General features: G+C 35.8%; 1 protein-coding gene across 4 annotated transcripts in view; it reads left to right on the plus strand.

Moving 5' to 3' along the window:
• LOC128838845 (RNA exonuclease 1 homolog) overlaps positions 1 to 16,211 on the plus strand; it is a 28,306-nt gene extending 12,095 nt beyond the window's left edge. For 2 of the 4 annotated variants that reach the window (XM_054031291.1, XM_054031293.1), the window contains 11 exons: positions 1,848 to 1,985; positions 3,874 to 3,988; positions 4,225 to 4,287; positions 4,809 to 4,958; positions 5,649 to 5,762; positions 6,116 to 6,189; positions 6,976 to 7,086; positions 7,593 to 7,708; positions 8,690 to 8,828; positions 10,026 to 10,146; positions 15,211 to 16,209. In XM_054031291.1, the coding sequence (XP_053887266.1) occupies positions 1,848 to 1,985; positions 3,874 to 3,988; positions 4,225 to 4,287; positions 4,809 to 4,958; positions 5,649 to 5,762; positions 6,116 to 6,189; positions 6,976 to 7,086; positions 7,593 to 7,708; positions 8,690 to 8,828; positions 10,026 to 10,146; positions 15,211 to 15,302 (1,233 nt within the window). In that variant the 3' untranslated portion in view covers positions 15,303 to 16,209. Of the gene's footprint in view, positions 1 to 1,847; positions 1,986 to 3,873; positions 3,989 to 4,224; positions 4,288 to 4,808; positions 4,959 to 5,648; positions 5,763 to 6,115; positions 6,190 to 6,975; positions 7,087 to 7,592; positions 7,709 to 8,689; positions 8,829 to 10,025; positions 10,147 to 15,210 lie in introns of all 4 variants that reach the window. The other 2 variants (XM_054031294.1, XM_054031292.1) reach the window with 2 other exon arrangements.
• The last annotated feature ends 270 nt before the right edge of the window (positions 16,212 to 16,481 follow it).

Consider the following 16,481-nt stretch of genomic DNA (forward strand, 5'->3'; position numbering starts at 1 on the left):
GGCAATCCTTTCTTTCAGGAATCTCAGCCAAATCACCAGTGGTAGGTTTCAGGGAGCAACTCTGCCCCAAGAATTTACTAGTTAGAGATTAAGGCAGAGAGCAAAATATCCTGCTGGTAACTGCTCTTCCAAAAAGAGAATCTCACAACTAACAATGCAGCATTTCTTAAAAGGCCGAACAGTGCTGGCACACTAAACTTGTTAAACTGTAATACTATCATCTAACTTCCCCCCCCCCCCCCCCCCATGGTAGAATTTCAGATCAACCTAAAGGTAATTAATGATGGTGTTACTGTGTTCCCTGGCTTAATTTAGTCTAGTCAGGCCAAATAAAATTATTGTAAAATAGTTACCTTATAGTTGTACTGGCTAGAGTTAATAAAGACAAGTGCATCTGAAATTATTGTGACATAACTTAGCATGATAGCAGGTTTGTTGGCATAGAAATGTTTTATCTTATACAAGATCTGAAGGGGATGGCTTCATTCAATAAAGTATTTTTCCTCTTCTAGAAAGCAGAAGTTGAAAGGTTTCCATAAACTCTTTTAATGTGAGTCCAAGTAGTAGTGCTTGGTTGCAGTAGGTTTATAGTGTGTTAGCACGGAGGTGCTCTGTCATCTTGAGCAACCAGATTCTGTGTAGAGTACCATTGGTCTTGCTTACTTTCAGACAAAGATTCCTCGATCTTGATTTACTGGCAGAAGGCATGAAAGTTTTTGGGATAAAGTTAAAATTCACTTATGGGAGTGTACTTTAAAGCTCTAAGCTTCAGAGTAGGCTAGGTAAATCTACATGTCAAGCAGAACTTCAATAATCAAATTGAGTTTAAATTTAAAAAACCATAACCCAGAGTGAATAAATCAGTACAGTAATAGCATAGTAGCTCAGCATGCCACCACAATAGCATCTTTTGTAGGCTATTAAACACAATTTTCAATTAGAACAGCTTACTAGATTGCTTCTTCAGTGTTGCTGAAGCAGTTTAAAACATACATTTTGAAGGTTTTAATCAATTTCAAAGACAAAATTCATTTACACTTCAATGATGGTCTCTCCCAAGTACCAGATTGTTTATGCCTGGGTCTCAAACTTGCTTTTTTGATCTCTCTCAAAACTACTGTCTGGAAGGCATTGTGGCTAACATGTTCTCTAGAAAGAGACTGACAAAATTAGAGGGTGATGAGAGTATCCTTATCTTTCTTTCTCTTCTACCAAAACTACTTACTCCTATATGTTGGTAAATATCATTTAGATGGTGATGATCATTCAGTATCAATACATAAAAGCCAACCAGTCTATGAGAATAAGTGGGACTAAGATTACATGTTATAAGTATACTGCTTGCTTAATAGTGATCCTGTTTGGACAAAATTTTAAAATTGGGCATGTTATCACACCAGGCTTCTGGATTTGACAGGTTTCTTCTCAACTTCCTATTAAACAAAAATTTAAATTCTATTATGGCAAGCCTTGAGGAGTCTTACATCTAAAACAAACTCTTTTTTTCTAAATGACAAAGCTCTTAGATCGTACCAAATTAATTAACTCCTGCAGTGTGCCTTCAGTCTGTGTTCTGACTGAAAAATATTTAGACACAGGCCAAAAATAGAACTGTTGACTATTAGATGATAGCTGGAGCTGGTAACTCTTCCTGAGGGTAACACTGTATTCTATCTAACCCTGCTTTTTGTTTGCTCTTGACTTTTTGAAACTTTTTTAGCTGAAAAGTTTTATACTTCATTTTGGACTAAATAATTTTTTTTTTAGTTTGAGTAAAAACTGAATTATTTATATTATTCAGCTCCTTGTTATAACATGTGAACTAAATATTGAATGTTCTCTCTAAGGTTTCTAGTCGGAGAAGGTTTTCTATAATTCCAGAATCTGGATCCAAAGTTCCACATGACACAAGACAACGATATGTCAACTTTTTTGTTGAAGAATATTTGAAAGTTTGTAGAACAGTAAATGAAGCTTTTGATAAGGTTTGTATTGGTTATGAAGAAAAGCTTTAAAGATGTGTAACACTTAAACTTTTCAAGTAAATGAACACGTTACTTGCTATACATGGTTGTGGAAAAATGTTGAGAAAAGACCCATTAAAATCAAGTATGTGTATAAGCCATTTGAAAATAATCTAGTCATTAGCAGATAAAAACTAGCAATTTACTTCTTCCTTACACCGTTCATTTCTCTCATGTTGTCCAAGTGTAAAATATACGTTGTTGAAATGCGTGGAAGCTATCATAAAGTAAAACAGTTCCCTTTAAAATATGTCAGCATTTACATCTTTTATGAGAAATTAATACCTTAGTGCCATTCATGTTTGTAGTTACCTGTTTGGCAACAATCCTCATTCAAAAAGCAGCCACAATGGTCCAGGTCATTGTTTTCCCTGGAGATTCTATTATACTGTCCACCCCACCCCAAGTAAATACAAATTTACTCTAGAGATGGGCTCACAGGCACTAGCAGCCTGGGCAACATCTTCAGTGTGATCCAGATTTCTTGATTATTGCAAATTTGAGGGCGTTCTGTGAAGCCGTTCTGCTAGGGTCCCAGGTAAATGTCTGTAATTCCTTGTTTCTGTGCTTCATATTCTCCTAATGTCTTTCCTTTATTCTTAAACTGTTTTATTCTTTCATTTTACTACCCTGAGAGTTGGTCTTCACTACAGGGAGATTGACACTGCTGCAATCTATGCAGCAGGGGTTGATTTAGTTTAGCGGGTCTAATGAAGACCCGCTAAATCAATGGCAGAGCGCTCTCCGGTTGACCCCGATAAGCCACCTCTCTGAGAAGATTAAGGGAAGTTGACTGGAGAGCATCTCCTGTCGACTTACCCCAGTGTCTTCACTATGCTGCAAGTCGACCTAAGCTATGTCAATTTAGCTGGTGTAATGTAACTTAGATCGACTTACCCCAGTAGTGAAGACAAGCCCTTAGTCTCTTACTTATCCCCATCAATTTGCCACATGTAAAACCAAGGAAAGAAGTAGCTGTTGCCTCTGAGAGACCGGAACAAATTTTTGCTATCAAGTGTTCTCCAAAACAGAAAGCCAGGTTTGCTGCAGCAGGTTCAATCTAGAAACCTATCTCATGAGCTCTTCTTTCCTCTTCAGTCAAATTGCTTCATGTCCTTCAATTTCTTCCACTACACGCTTACAGGAGAAAGCTTGGGGAATTTTTCCTAGCCTTAAAAATGTTATAGGAGCTACTGACTTCTTCTGGTATGCTCTGTGGTATTGCTTATATCTGTCCCCAAGTTGTCATAGTACTAAACTGCCTTGAAATGGCACATGCAGAATCTACCAGGCAATAATAAAATAAAAACATAAATTAAAGTAAATAATAAAATAAGACACATCAGACTACTGCTTAGGACCCCAAAAAATGGGAGTGGAAATAATATCCACCCTCCAAAAGAAACCTTGACCGTTATTTTCTTCAGACTTTCATGTTACACTAACTGTGTTTCACTTAGTTGTATAATGGTGCTCTTTATATCATTCAGTTTCATCTATTTGCAAGACAAGATTCCAGTAATCCCTATCTATAAATTAATATTTAGGATTTATTTAAAATATCACTCTTATTTTCACTCAGAGGTGTGTTTACTTTCAAGGGCCTGACTTCACTATCTAGTTCCTGAAATGGAGTTTTTTCTAAATATTACTTCCAAATATTTGTACAACTTATTAAAATATGATAGTATATGATTAATGTAGCACTTAAGTGTTTAGGACACTGCAGCTTAGAACTGAAGACATTTTCGACTTCAAAACCTTCTTAGACTCTGACTAACAAAGCTTGTTTAAAGATTTACAATAAGCTATATGCCCTTAAATTTTGGTCTTACTCTTTTAAATGTAGGCATTGGTAGAAGAAAAAGCAATTTATGATCGTTGTGGCAGTAAAAATATGTATCTGAACATAGCTGTGAACACCCTTAAAAAGCTGAGGGATCAAGGTAGTCTCTCTCCAAATGGTAAGAAATTATGTATGGAATTGGGGGGGGAAGAAAGAGGTGATGCTGTCTGACACAGATAAAGATCATTCTATTTTGCGTGATTAATGATGATTTTATTTAAATTATGTTGGTGTAAACATGCTTCTAAAAGATTACCAATGAGATGCAATGTTTTAATTCTTAAAGACTTTCACTGTAACTGCCACAGGAAGTCTGAAGTTTGGAAGACTTTAAAAGTGTTTTTCTATTTTTAGGGCAGTCTTGTGGTAGCAGATGGACTAATACAACTGGATCTAGAAAATCGGAAGAGAAGAATGGTAAAACAATCTGATAGTTCTTACCTAAAATATGTAACTTCTCCCATTTACATATAAACTGGGGCCACTTTTTTCAACGTGAAATAAATTTTCATTCCTAGTTTCCTGGTCCTATTCCTATTGTTACATTTTAGATAGCCCCAAATGCCACCCATGACCAACATATGACCAACTTCTAAAACAGAATGAGGATGCTATTTTTTCAAATCACTGATATTTCTAAAGACAAGGAAAGAATTGAACTTCTATATGAAGCAAGAATGCTTTTCAGAGTTATGGTTTTGCAACCTTTTGTTAGTGTTAAGTAGTAACTTACTCTATGTAGGGATTTGTTTTTTGTTAATTTTGTTTGCTGTCAGAGACATGACAGGTATATAATTTCTGAGAGTGATCAGGTAAACAAACTAAAATGATTCAGTATAACTGAAGCAAAACTTTCCATGTGCATCTAAGATGTCAAATCATGTTTGTTTTGAAATTTATTGTCTTGTCTGCTCTAACCTCTCTTTAAATGCTATTAGATTTTTCAGGGATTGTTCTCTATAGAATTTTAAAAGACTATGTTCTGACTGAGGAACAATTGCATGAGAGTGGCTACCCGCAACCAAATCCTGAAAAACCTGGCAGTGCTATATTGGGTAATGGCATTACAAAAACAGCTGTATCTGATGGTAGGTGAATGAAACCAGAATTTGTAAATGTATATCTATAACAGTTGATATGGAAAAACTAATTTCCCCCCAACACACAACTTCTTTCTCTTAAACTTAACTTTCTTTTGGTATCTGGTATATATTGTATTGAAATTGTGTACAATATTGTTATGTAACTACTTGGGTCCTGATTGTTGCAAACTGTTACAAAATTCTTTAGGTTTTATTCTCAAATAATTCCATTAATGTTAGTAAAACTATTTGGTGAGTGAAATTCTTGCCCAGAATTGCATATTCTGTCCACAGTGCAGTATTAGTAAACCAAAAAGGTTCGAGAGTCTTTGACTTCAGTAGTTGGATTAATAAAAGATACTTCAAGAATTTAACTTGTGAGTTTAAAAAAAAAAAGTCTTTAAGAATTTGTTTAAATTCTTATAACTGAAGCATATATCAGAATTATGCCACAGGAATTCATATTATTTTAGTGCTAAATTGTTTGTCATATAACTTGACCAGCCTTGGAAAACTTGTCATAAAAATGTATTTACTTAGCTAGACAAGTAGTTACTGTGCCTATCACTTCCCTGATAATTGAAAAGGAAGAAGATCTTGTATTGTTTCATTTGTCCAGAATGAGGAAAGGAGGGCAAGTAGAATTTTTTCAAGGCTGAATTTTAATTAGTCATTGAACTATCATACTACTTTCAGCTTCCAAAAGATTATGTTGTAGATGTGGAGAAATATACACTGTTACTGCTTCAGGAAAGCACATTCGTAAAGAAGAATGCAACTACCATTCTGGTAGAGTACTAAGACAAAAAGGTTAGTATAGTTCGAGTTCACTCTTGATGTAAGCCACTATCAAAAATCATTTAAAAGAACTTTTTAATTACTAATGTTTCATATTACAATCTTGTTTACCACCTTGAAGTGTGCTTGGATTGGGATGCAGATAAAATTAGAAATATCTGCTGTGCCCTGGGGATTGAGGATACCTAGCAACATATCAAATGTCCATGTGTAAGAAGCCTGGGTTCTACTGACCTAGACACACCATCATGGAGTCAAGTACAGATGCATTAAAACATGTCTCTTGCTTGAGGAAAGTAAAACAAGTACTGATTTGTTTCAGTTGTTTGACTGCTTTTTGAATTTTCCTTTAACTTTTATGGCAGTTCCTGGTGGCTTGGAAACACGGTATAGCTGTTGTGAAGGAGTAGTTGGGTCTCCTGGATGCCAGGTTGCAAAGGTAGGAACATGTTATTAGTAGGCTTCTCAGACTTTTTCACAGTGGGGATCACATCTTAAGAAAGTGTCTCAAGACCCACTTCCCTTTCCAATACAATAGCAGGGGCTGTATACTTATGATCACAAAATAGCTCTGTGGCTATTTTCATGGAAATGAAATAGGAAAGTAATTGTATTGCTTCAGCTATTTCTAATATAATTAGCATTGTTTTTCCAAAAAGAATCGCATCTAATTTTGTTTTTGTGTGTCCTTTTCCTCCATTCATTTCTCCCTTCAGGAAAAACGAGAGCCAACACCTTGTGACCAGCCAGTTACCCATGGCCCACCAGTTGTCATAGATGTCAAGTTTATGAAACACTATCTTTACAGAAACCTGAGTTTCTGTATTAAGATTTAGTAGGTTGAGTGGAGAATGTTAAATAAAAGGCTCTCCTGTTTAACTCTAGTTAGTCTGTATCAAAGAACTTACACTCTCAGCAATCGAATAACACCTGGTCTACACTTAAAATGTAGGTTGACAGATTTGCGTTGTTCAGAGGTATGAAAAATCTACGCCACTGAATGAAATAGCTATGCTAATCTAACCACCCAGTGTAGATGCAGCTAGGTCAATGGAAAAATGTTTCCCTTGATCTGGCTACATTTGGATGGGGAGATGGTGGCCATACACTGATATTAAAAACCCCTTCCATCAGCATAGACTGTATCTCTATAACTATGGGGTTATGCTGGCATAGCAATAAGACACTTATTAATCACATTTTAATGCTAATGGAAACTTCACAGCTCCATGTCCATGATGGCCGAAAGGAGAACCTGGATGGCTTTGTGAAGACATTTATCAAACTAACTCCAGCTGATGGAAATCATGGTGTGTTTGCACTCGACTGTGAGATGGTACGGTTAACTTTAGGCTTCTTGAAATATTCAGCTCAAACCAAACATTTGTCAGCTACTTTTGAATGTTGCTTCATAGGAAATACTGTGTATAATTTTGTTCTAGGAATAAAAAGTGGTGGAATGGGTTTTCATTAAGATTTAGGCTGAACTGGATGCATTCTATCTATGAAGACTGATACAGAATTGGAGGCTGTTTAGTATTCGCTAAATAAAACATGACTGCTGTTATCACATCCAGAGACTGCTCCTTAAGGAAAGATCGAGATGTAATCAATATAGAGAAACTTAACGGTTGCGGCAATCTGTGTTGATTTTTTTTTGGGGGGGGGAAGGGAAACAAAACTACTTAAGTGTGGTTGCAGGAAAGGGTAGGTAACACTATTATTTGGACTCCACAGTACCTGTGTGGTTCTTTCATGTTACATATCTTGTATAAAGTGCAAAAGGCACAGAGGTGACACATTCTAAATTCTCATTTAACACTTGTTTTGTTTTTCTTTTAGTGTTACACAACACAAGGTCTGGAACTTACTAGAGTGACAGTGGTTGATTCAAACCTACAGGTTGCCTATGATACACTTGTTAAACCAGATAATGAAATCATAGACTATAATACTAGGTATGCATATCTTTTTTAAAAAAAACCTGTAACATTTGAAGATGTTAGTGCCTTAATTCACAAACTGTTGATTTTAATTCAATAAAAACTCCGTTCAGAGAAGTTAGTATGTATTTTCTATATTTACTTTTTAAAACTTTCTTCTGCCTATTGGAGGTAAATTTGGATACAAAACAATTGGCTACCCCCTTTAAGTTAAACAAAAAACTCTTTTCTACATTATGTAAATTTTCCCCGTTTCTCCCCAAATGAATAGTTGTATTTTCATGTGACATTACTTACAAATCTAGAGATGTCGGTGTTTGTGATCCCTGTCTGAAGCATCACAACTTTAAATAACAAACTTAAAAACTTACTGGAGTAAGATTTGATGACATGTGGCTGCTATTAATGCAGATTCTGTACATGTCCTATCTCCCTGTCAGTCAGGCAAGAGGCATCCATCCTGGATGCAAAAGTTTTTTTTGGCTTCAACCTCCTCAGGATCCTCATGCATTCCGTTCTGAAGTCTTGATTTCTGCCTTTGCTGAAGTAGTATCAAATGCAAAACTTAAGGCAAGGCAACCTTTTTAGAGGCTTTTGCTTTTTACTTGCTCTGATTCACTATCAAAGAAGAGGAGGAGGAAGAAGCCCAGCAAATGCCAAGTCTGTGGGTTTTGCCTCAATCTGTCAATAGCGGGACCTGTGTCCTTGCAGTCCCCCAAATCCTCCTTCATTCTAGGCTTACGTGGACAATCTTCAGCCAGCTGTCACAGTAGTTTTTCTGAATGCGGGGCCAAAGCCAGTAACCTCATTATCCTGGCACCTGTGCTGGAGAGGAGAATAAAAATTGGTCTACTGTCGGAGTTCAGTGTTCTACGTTTAACTCTACCCAGTATTGGAATTTGAATGCTACAAAAAAGAATCCAGAGACTACCTCTTCCCACTGTTGTTCACTTGCTATATTTCTCACTTACTGAAGCTCTTTTAAATCTATCTTAGATTTTCTGGAGTGACAGAAGAGGACTTGAAGAACACATCATCATCTATTCGGGATGTGCAGGCAATATTGCTAAACTTGTTCAGTGCAGATACTATTTTAATTGGACACAGCTTAGAAAATGATTTATTTGCTCTTAAGGTAAAACATTTAAGCATTGGTTCTGTGAAATTTCTACAAGATTTTTTTGAAACCTGTGCTGTCACTAACTTTAATTTAAAAGTAACTGGTCTTCAGAAGAATATCTTTAGAATAGAACTGAACTTATTGCAGGATATAATGGTGCCCAGTTAAAGTAATGAAATAGGGAATAAAAGTTAAGATTTTGGCAGATTAATGTGTCAACATGCTGTGGTTCATCATATATATTATGACAGAGATGAAATGAATAGCTTTCATATACTTAGATACAGAATAGAAAAAGGTATCAATACATAGATACAACACAAGCAAGCAAACATCAATGAAAATTTCACTTTTCCTTTTGATTTTTTTGTGCTTTTGACTATGCAGTTTTACGTCATCCTTGCATTATATTTTCCTTGGTATTAAATGGGGGGGGGGGGGGAAGAAATCTGCCACTATTTGCCTTTTTAGCATAAACTCTAATGAACTCGCCAACTGCTTATAATTGCTTTAAAACAGTCGGTGCACATTTAAATAATTGAGCATATATTTGTACTGAATCACTGCTGAAGCAAGCATCGTTAAACACAAAACTTCTGTTGCATGTATTCAGTACTCAGGTTTCTAACAGTCAGAATTTATTGGACTGACACTAGTTATTTTTAAACCTATGAAAGGCACTAGTGCTCAATGGAAGATTTCAGCCAAATGTAAAAAAGAACCAAGCATTTGGCAATCCTAGTAGGGAGTCACTGCCATTGATATTCAGAAGCTACAATTATGAATTTTTTAAATACGACATATGAACGTATCAGGGTGCTTTTCATATAGTTTTCAGGCAAGAATAAAAAGTGGTAAAATATTAGCTTGTGGCCTAAAAATAGTTGATAGTTGTTGACTGTACATCAAATTAACAAACTTCTAGATCGTGGAAGTAATATACATAACACTTTTCAGAACATATAAAGACAGCCCCAGCCCTTAAGAATTTACAATCTAATAAGACCAGATAAAACAGAACAGGAATAGTATGAAGAAATCAAGGGTGAAACCAGTTGAAGGAAGTGGGTTATAAAAAGGGACTTAAAGGTGACAGAGGTAGTGCTTTAACCATGAGATAATTTTTAAGTTTTATTTTATTAAAGGAAAAATGTAATTGGACTTGTGATCATGGATGTACTTAACACAGACCACTGCAATTTTTTTTAACAGCTGATTCATAACACTGTTGTGGACACAGCAGTGGTGTTTCCTCATCGGCTAGGCTTGCCTCATAAAAGAGCACTTAGAAACCTAATGGCTGATTACCTCAGACGAATTATTCAAGATGATGGTAGGCGCTTATTTTAGTTTCTATGTAAGCCATTGGTGATTTGCATAATAAAAGGAAAAGTACCAAGCAACAGCCAATCTAATAGTAGGGTTGTTGCTGTTTAAAAACTTGCTAACTTTGTCTTAGATGAAATTACATCAGTATTGCAGTGTTCGTTGTAGTATATACATAAAATACTGCAAGTGTAGATGTGGAAGTATTTAAGGCAAAACTGTCACCCTTTAACTTGCCAACTATCTTTTTGTGTGTGGGAATGATCCTCTTAATTTCACTAATTACGGTATAGAATCTTGTGTAAGATTGCATTTTACATTGGCTGCACTTTAACATTTCTTCACTTTAGAGACTCTCTTCTCCATTTTCTCTCCCATGAGTAAAGTGAGTAATATCTCTCAAAGCGGAATTAACTTTCAAAGTGCAACTTGTGTACCTATGTTTCAGACATTTTCATTTATGCACATGTCAGTTATTTTGGAGGATTACTTTTAGTCCAATTTTCGAATGCAATATTCAGTAATTTTTTAATATTTTTTTATCTCCTAAAGGCAAAAGTTTTAATTGTGACTTCAGTTTTTTTTAAATAAAATTCTTTATACAAAACAGATGTATGCATCAAATGTATAGAAACATGAGCAAGGAAAGCACTAAAAGGGGGAAAACCAATTTGAGAGAGTCAAAAAAATGTCTGAGAATCAAAATGGAAAATGTAATGGGTTATGGCTGATAAATATTTTACATGCATATTTTAAACACACATTCACACATGCTAGCTAGAGACATGACACACGAGGTTTTTTGTTAGGATACAAAATACCATCCTTAAAATTTCATTGGATTTCAGTTTTAAAATCATAAAAATGAATTGCTCAGTTGGGCTTAAAAGAAAAATCAGTAAAACTACATACACAGTACATGTACAATTACTTCTATAGACTAAAATGCTGTACATTAGTCATCTGATTGAAAGCACTATTTTAATGAGTTCCCAGACGCACACTTTTTTGAGCCTTGGGGGGAAAAAATGGAAACTGCCTGCAGTACTTCAGATTAGCATTTCTGTATTAAGCTCTTTATTAACACAGTTCTTCAAATACTATCTTGATCGACAATCAGTTCTCATTTTCAGAATGCTTCTGTTTGCTGTATGGCAGTCCAATTGAATGAGACATAAGGATGCTTGGGGAGGAAAAGGGGCAAAAAGGGGATTCCAAGGAAGAGCAGGCACAACCTTTAAGCTGCAACATTGCATGGAAGCTGCACAGCTGGACTGTATTTCAAATGAGTAGAACCATTATGTGCAAGATTTTTGGTATTATCTGGAGCGAATAGTGTACCTTCTTAAAAATAAATTGCGAAGAATCTCATTTATCTTAACCTGCTTTTTTTCCCCAGAGTAATTGTTTGACTCTGAATCTTTATTAATCTGCCATAGGAGTTGATAACAGTTGAGGGGAATGAAAATGGATGTCATTAGGGCTACTAAATGTAAGGCTTATGTATACAGTTTTTCCTTTTTGAAAATATAATTACACTGAAACACTTTTGGCTAAACTAATTGGGCCAAAAGTTTTGAACCTATACAAGTTTTGAACACAACTTGTATCTGAATGCATTTGCACTCAAACTCCAGGTCTACGAGGCTCCTAATTGGCAACTGTCTATAATCTAGATGATTAGTTGAAGGCTTCCTTTCAATAAACATTTAGTTTGTGTAAAGGTAAATATTCTCCAAAGACACCCTTGCTCTGTGATCTTACATTCCTTGGCTTCTAAATTCTACATACTACACAAGTTTAAATTATGAAATTGTTGTTAGGCATAGTTTCCTTGAAACTTAGAATTTCTGTGGTGCCTACAAAATGTGAATCAATACCTAATATTATTAAGCTTTTTAATAATAGCTAATCAAACAGAAAATGTCCGCTCATAATTAACCAAAGTAATGGCATGATCTTGTTGCTTTTACTTAACTCCTTCACCTGAATCCCTTCCTACTATTATGTCCTCTCTGTCATGCCCAGTGTTGGATTATAAGCACTTCAGGGGCAGGAAACGTGTCCGATATGAGGTGCCTAGCATGCTTTTTGATACTGTAAAACAAGTGGTGGTGTCCAGAGCTAATGTGGAAATGTTCAGTCATATCCTGAACTACTTTCTTTGTAGTCAACAATATTTCTCTTCCATTTAATAGTTTTAATCAGTAAAGTCATTTAAAAAATAAGTCTTCTACTTTTGATCTCTCTAAGCAAATATCGGATAGAAGATGACTTGTACCTTTTGAACTTCTGTGTTTGAATCTTTCTTGGCTACTGCTTTGTCTTAGAGCTTTGTAATTACAGAGGTACAGTAGCATCTCTACATTAAGCCTGGATTCAGTTTTTAACTTAAAGCAGAGATTCAGAGAAGGCAGAATAGTGTCTCGTCCCCAAACTGGCAGGACACACTCTATAGGTGATGTTTGAACTTCTGGGAATTTTCAACTAAATCTGTTAAATTGAATTTAAATCAAACTTTCTAAAAATGGAAACTAAGTGTTTTCTCCAGTGTTTGTTGGGGTGTTTTTGTGCAGGGTGGAGAGGGGAACTCATTTAGCGAACAGTTGTGTTATCACCTAAACGCATTACAAACCTTCCTAGAGCATACATTTTAAAGAAATGTACGTCTAATTAAGATATATATGAGAATGAGGTCTCAATAAATTAGGTAAGTGATGCATTTACAAGGGTTCTTCACTTTCAGATTTCGGTCTCCAAGTTTTAAGTGTATCAACATCCTGGCTAAAGGTAGTTCTGAATGTCTGAGAATTTCAGTAATAGTCAATAAATATGTAATTAAACAGGTAACCAACAATGCAGACTTTTATACCAACAAAGCTAGAAAATGGTCAGAACTAAATTCATGAAATTAAAGCCTCCTGTTTGCTTTCTGATGGAAGAAGCTTGCCATATGATGAAGACAACTTTAAATGTTTTGGTGTAGGATGCAAAAAGTCTTTGAAAGGCCTCCATATTATGATATAGGAATTTGTGTGGAGATGACACAGTACTTAATACAAAATATTAAGTAATTACAGAACAGGTACTTTGTTGTATTTTATTATCTTAACTTGTGCAAATTATAGTTCTTCCAATGAATCTGGAAAGTACAATATTCAGGATTCAATACCTCTATTGTTGGGCCCTGCTTCTTTTGAGTTAATGGAAATTATGCCACTTCAGTGAGTTGAGCAGATGCTATGCAAAAAGAAACTAGCTCATGTTCTTAAATGGTATTAATGTCTTTTGTTTGTACTTGTATCACTCTTCCCTGTAGATGTAGTTTCTATATAGTATATGTGATGGCACCAAATTCTATTTAAAAAAAAAAAGTTGTTTAAAGCTTGTTTCTAGCCTTTGAACACTATTTTATATGGTGGCTTATTTTAATAGCTTCTGGGCTAGTTGTTCTGTTGTCTATAAATCTTGCATATCTCATGAAGCAGAACACCAAACAGTTCTGTCTGCTTTGGACAACATCCCCCATCAACCACCTCCCCTCATGCTACCAGATGGAAATGCCCACCATTAGCTCAAAGACAAGGAAAAAGAATGGCTGCCTGCAGGTTCTGAAGGACAAATGGGAAATGAGTTCTGCAGGTTTAAATGCTTCAAGGAAGACTGGAAAAGGAATAGATTTTACAGCCTCCTAAACTTTCTGAAATCTTATTGCCAGCCACTAGAGATGCATTTTTTTTTTTTAATGTTAAAGACAAAACAGGCATGAACTTTTATTTAAGTCAATAGGAGCTGCAAATGTGTAGCTGGAGGGGAAAAATTGTTTCACCCCAGACTATTCCTCTTAAATTTTATGGAACTTCTATTTTTAGATTTGGCTCTAGCTATTGTCGAAGTTCAGTTTTCCCAGCAGGACATTCTATCAGGCGGTCTCACTCCTAAGGCCAGGTGTTGAACTTCTCATTCTGTGTGGGGCAGAGTCAGATATGTCTAGTTTTACTATAAAAGCAGTGCATTACTATCCTACCTTCCCAGCTGGATGTTTTCATTTTAAAGTAGACTTGCAAAAACATACATTAACTGAACTGTGCAATGAGACAGTCAGGATATAATAGATGCATGTGGACTGATGAATGCCAGCCTTGATCATTTTTCCTGTGTAGGGTACATGCCAAACATTTTCCTGTTCTACTAAAATCATGGATAAGTACACCTGACAGACGGTCAGGGAATGCTAACTTCAACTGCTACTCCATATGAGGTAGTTCTACCATTTCTTAGTGAAATAGCAATAAAAATGAGTATTTATACCTATTACTGCTGAAGTTTGGTACTCCTTATATGTTGCTATGGAAGTACTTTTGCAAATTCCTGTCATATCAGTCTAAATACTGAATTTCAGCTTTGTCACCTGTTTCCTGCAAGATATTCAGGTTTAGTCCTGATGTTTGATAGGATGTGTGTGAACAACACTGGAGCCATAACAAACTGCATATGGAAAAGTCTTACATAGTTAGTAACAAACCACCTTATCTTGCAATTTTTTTCAAGGCTGCATACTTAAGACAATTGATCTTTCAATGATATTTTCTTGTTTCTTTACTTTATCTCACAAATGATGGGCAAATAAGTGTCTGACATAGATCATGCGACTAACCCTCACCCTCCGTTAATGTCCCTCCAGTTTCCCATTCCTGAATTAATTTTACTGCTGTACGCCAGTTATGTTATTCTGCAACGCCACCTTTTTTGTGGGATTTTTTTCCGTGGGATTTTTTTTCTTTACTTCTGTTTTTCTTCCTTCCACTGCATCTCATCCATCCTCTACTTTCTCATGTCACTAAATTAGTTTTAAATGCAATACCTGTATACGCAGTACGCTCATAGATGTCCCAGGTGTTCACTATCCAGCAGAAGCCGGGCTTGCTGCATCAGTCAGTTCTAGAATAATTGACTTTTCTGAAAGCTATGTTCTTTTCCTCTTTTGTATTTCTTTTTGTGATGGACACTATCTGATGGGAAAATGTTGTTTACTATTTTTTAAATATGAATCTATTTTGTTCCGTCCTAGTTGGTGGCCATGATTCTAGTGAAGATGCTGCTGCTTGTATGGAACTGATGCTTTGGAAAGTAAAGGAGGATACTAAGGGCAGAAAATGGTGACTTTCTTCAAGAACAGCATAATCAACATGAAGCGACTTCAGTTTCCATAATATTTCAGTATTAATCACTTTTAGTGTGTGTTGCAGTCAATGGGGTGCTTCCACAAAAACATTACTAATAGTGCCAGTGTAAAAGTGTATCAACCCCCCTGTAACTACATTGAATATTCAGTGGAGTGTACTTAAACAGTCTGTAAGGATTTTTGTACAAGAATTTTATTTAACGTTGGATGTTTGCTATTAAGAGTATAATTTTTGTTCAGTGTAAAAATGTGGTTAGTTGGAGGGGTTGGTTCTGTACCTACTACTTAACAGCTTTGCACTGCTGATGATCTAAACAATAAGAAATAAGAACTTGGTTTTTCTATTTTTAAAACTTGTACCAAATTATCTTACACTACAAAACAAAGAACTAATTTGCCTGACCCCCTTTGGGGTGCCACTGCTGCTGTCTGCAAATCACACCTGGAAAGTCAATTTCTCTCATCCTTCTCTTCCACCCTCTCTCTCTTCTCTTCCCCCTCCCCACCAAAGAGTGGTGTAGAAAAACAAAGTGGAGAAACACTACAATCTTCTCACCTATGTCAGTTTTCCCCAAGAAATGTATATGTTTAAAAAGTAAAATGTAACTAAACCAGCAAATAGAAGTTAGGCTACCTGTAATCTGAACTCTTGTTTACGGAGAACCTAATGATTTATATCTTTTATTTTGACCTGTTTTTGTTAACCTTACTTTGTAAAAGTGTTTTGGTAGGGTCACTTTTTTTTAATGAATAACAGTTAAAAAGCAATAAGCTGTCAGTTACAATCATCAACCTAAAAAAAAAATCCTAATTAAAGGTGTTACTGTTTACTGCAAAGGACATGTTAGCCACTTATTTCTCATAAAGCTACAGTGTTTTTCTTCATAGACCCATATGTGCTTCCGTAATCCGATCCATAATTTATGCTGTAGCAATAGCTACAGATTTTGGAAGTGGTAATGCGCAAAATATGAAACTTGTGCAATCTATGTGGTGTGACTTCTCTTTGGTAGAGAGCAGATAGAGTGCATTGAAATCCTTCCAATATTCTAGCTCAAGCTGGATACCTGTGTCATGTAGAGTGCCATTTTACTTACGCACTCTCTTGTTAATGAAAAAATGACACCAAACCTGGAGGTGCTGGTGCAGGGAGGGTG

This window comes from Malaclemys terrapin, chromosome 6, assembly GCF_027887155.1.
Source record: "Malaclemys terrapin pileata isolate rMalTer1 chromosome 6, rMalTer1.hap1, whole genome shotgun sequence".
Taxonomy (NCBI): Eukaryota; Metazoa; Chordata; order Testudines; family Emydidae; genus Malaclemys; species Malaclemys terrapin.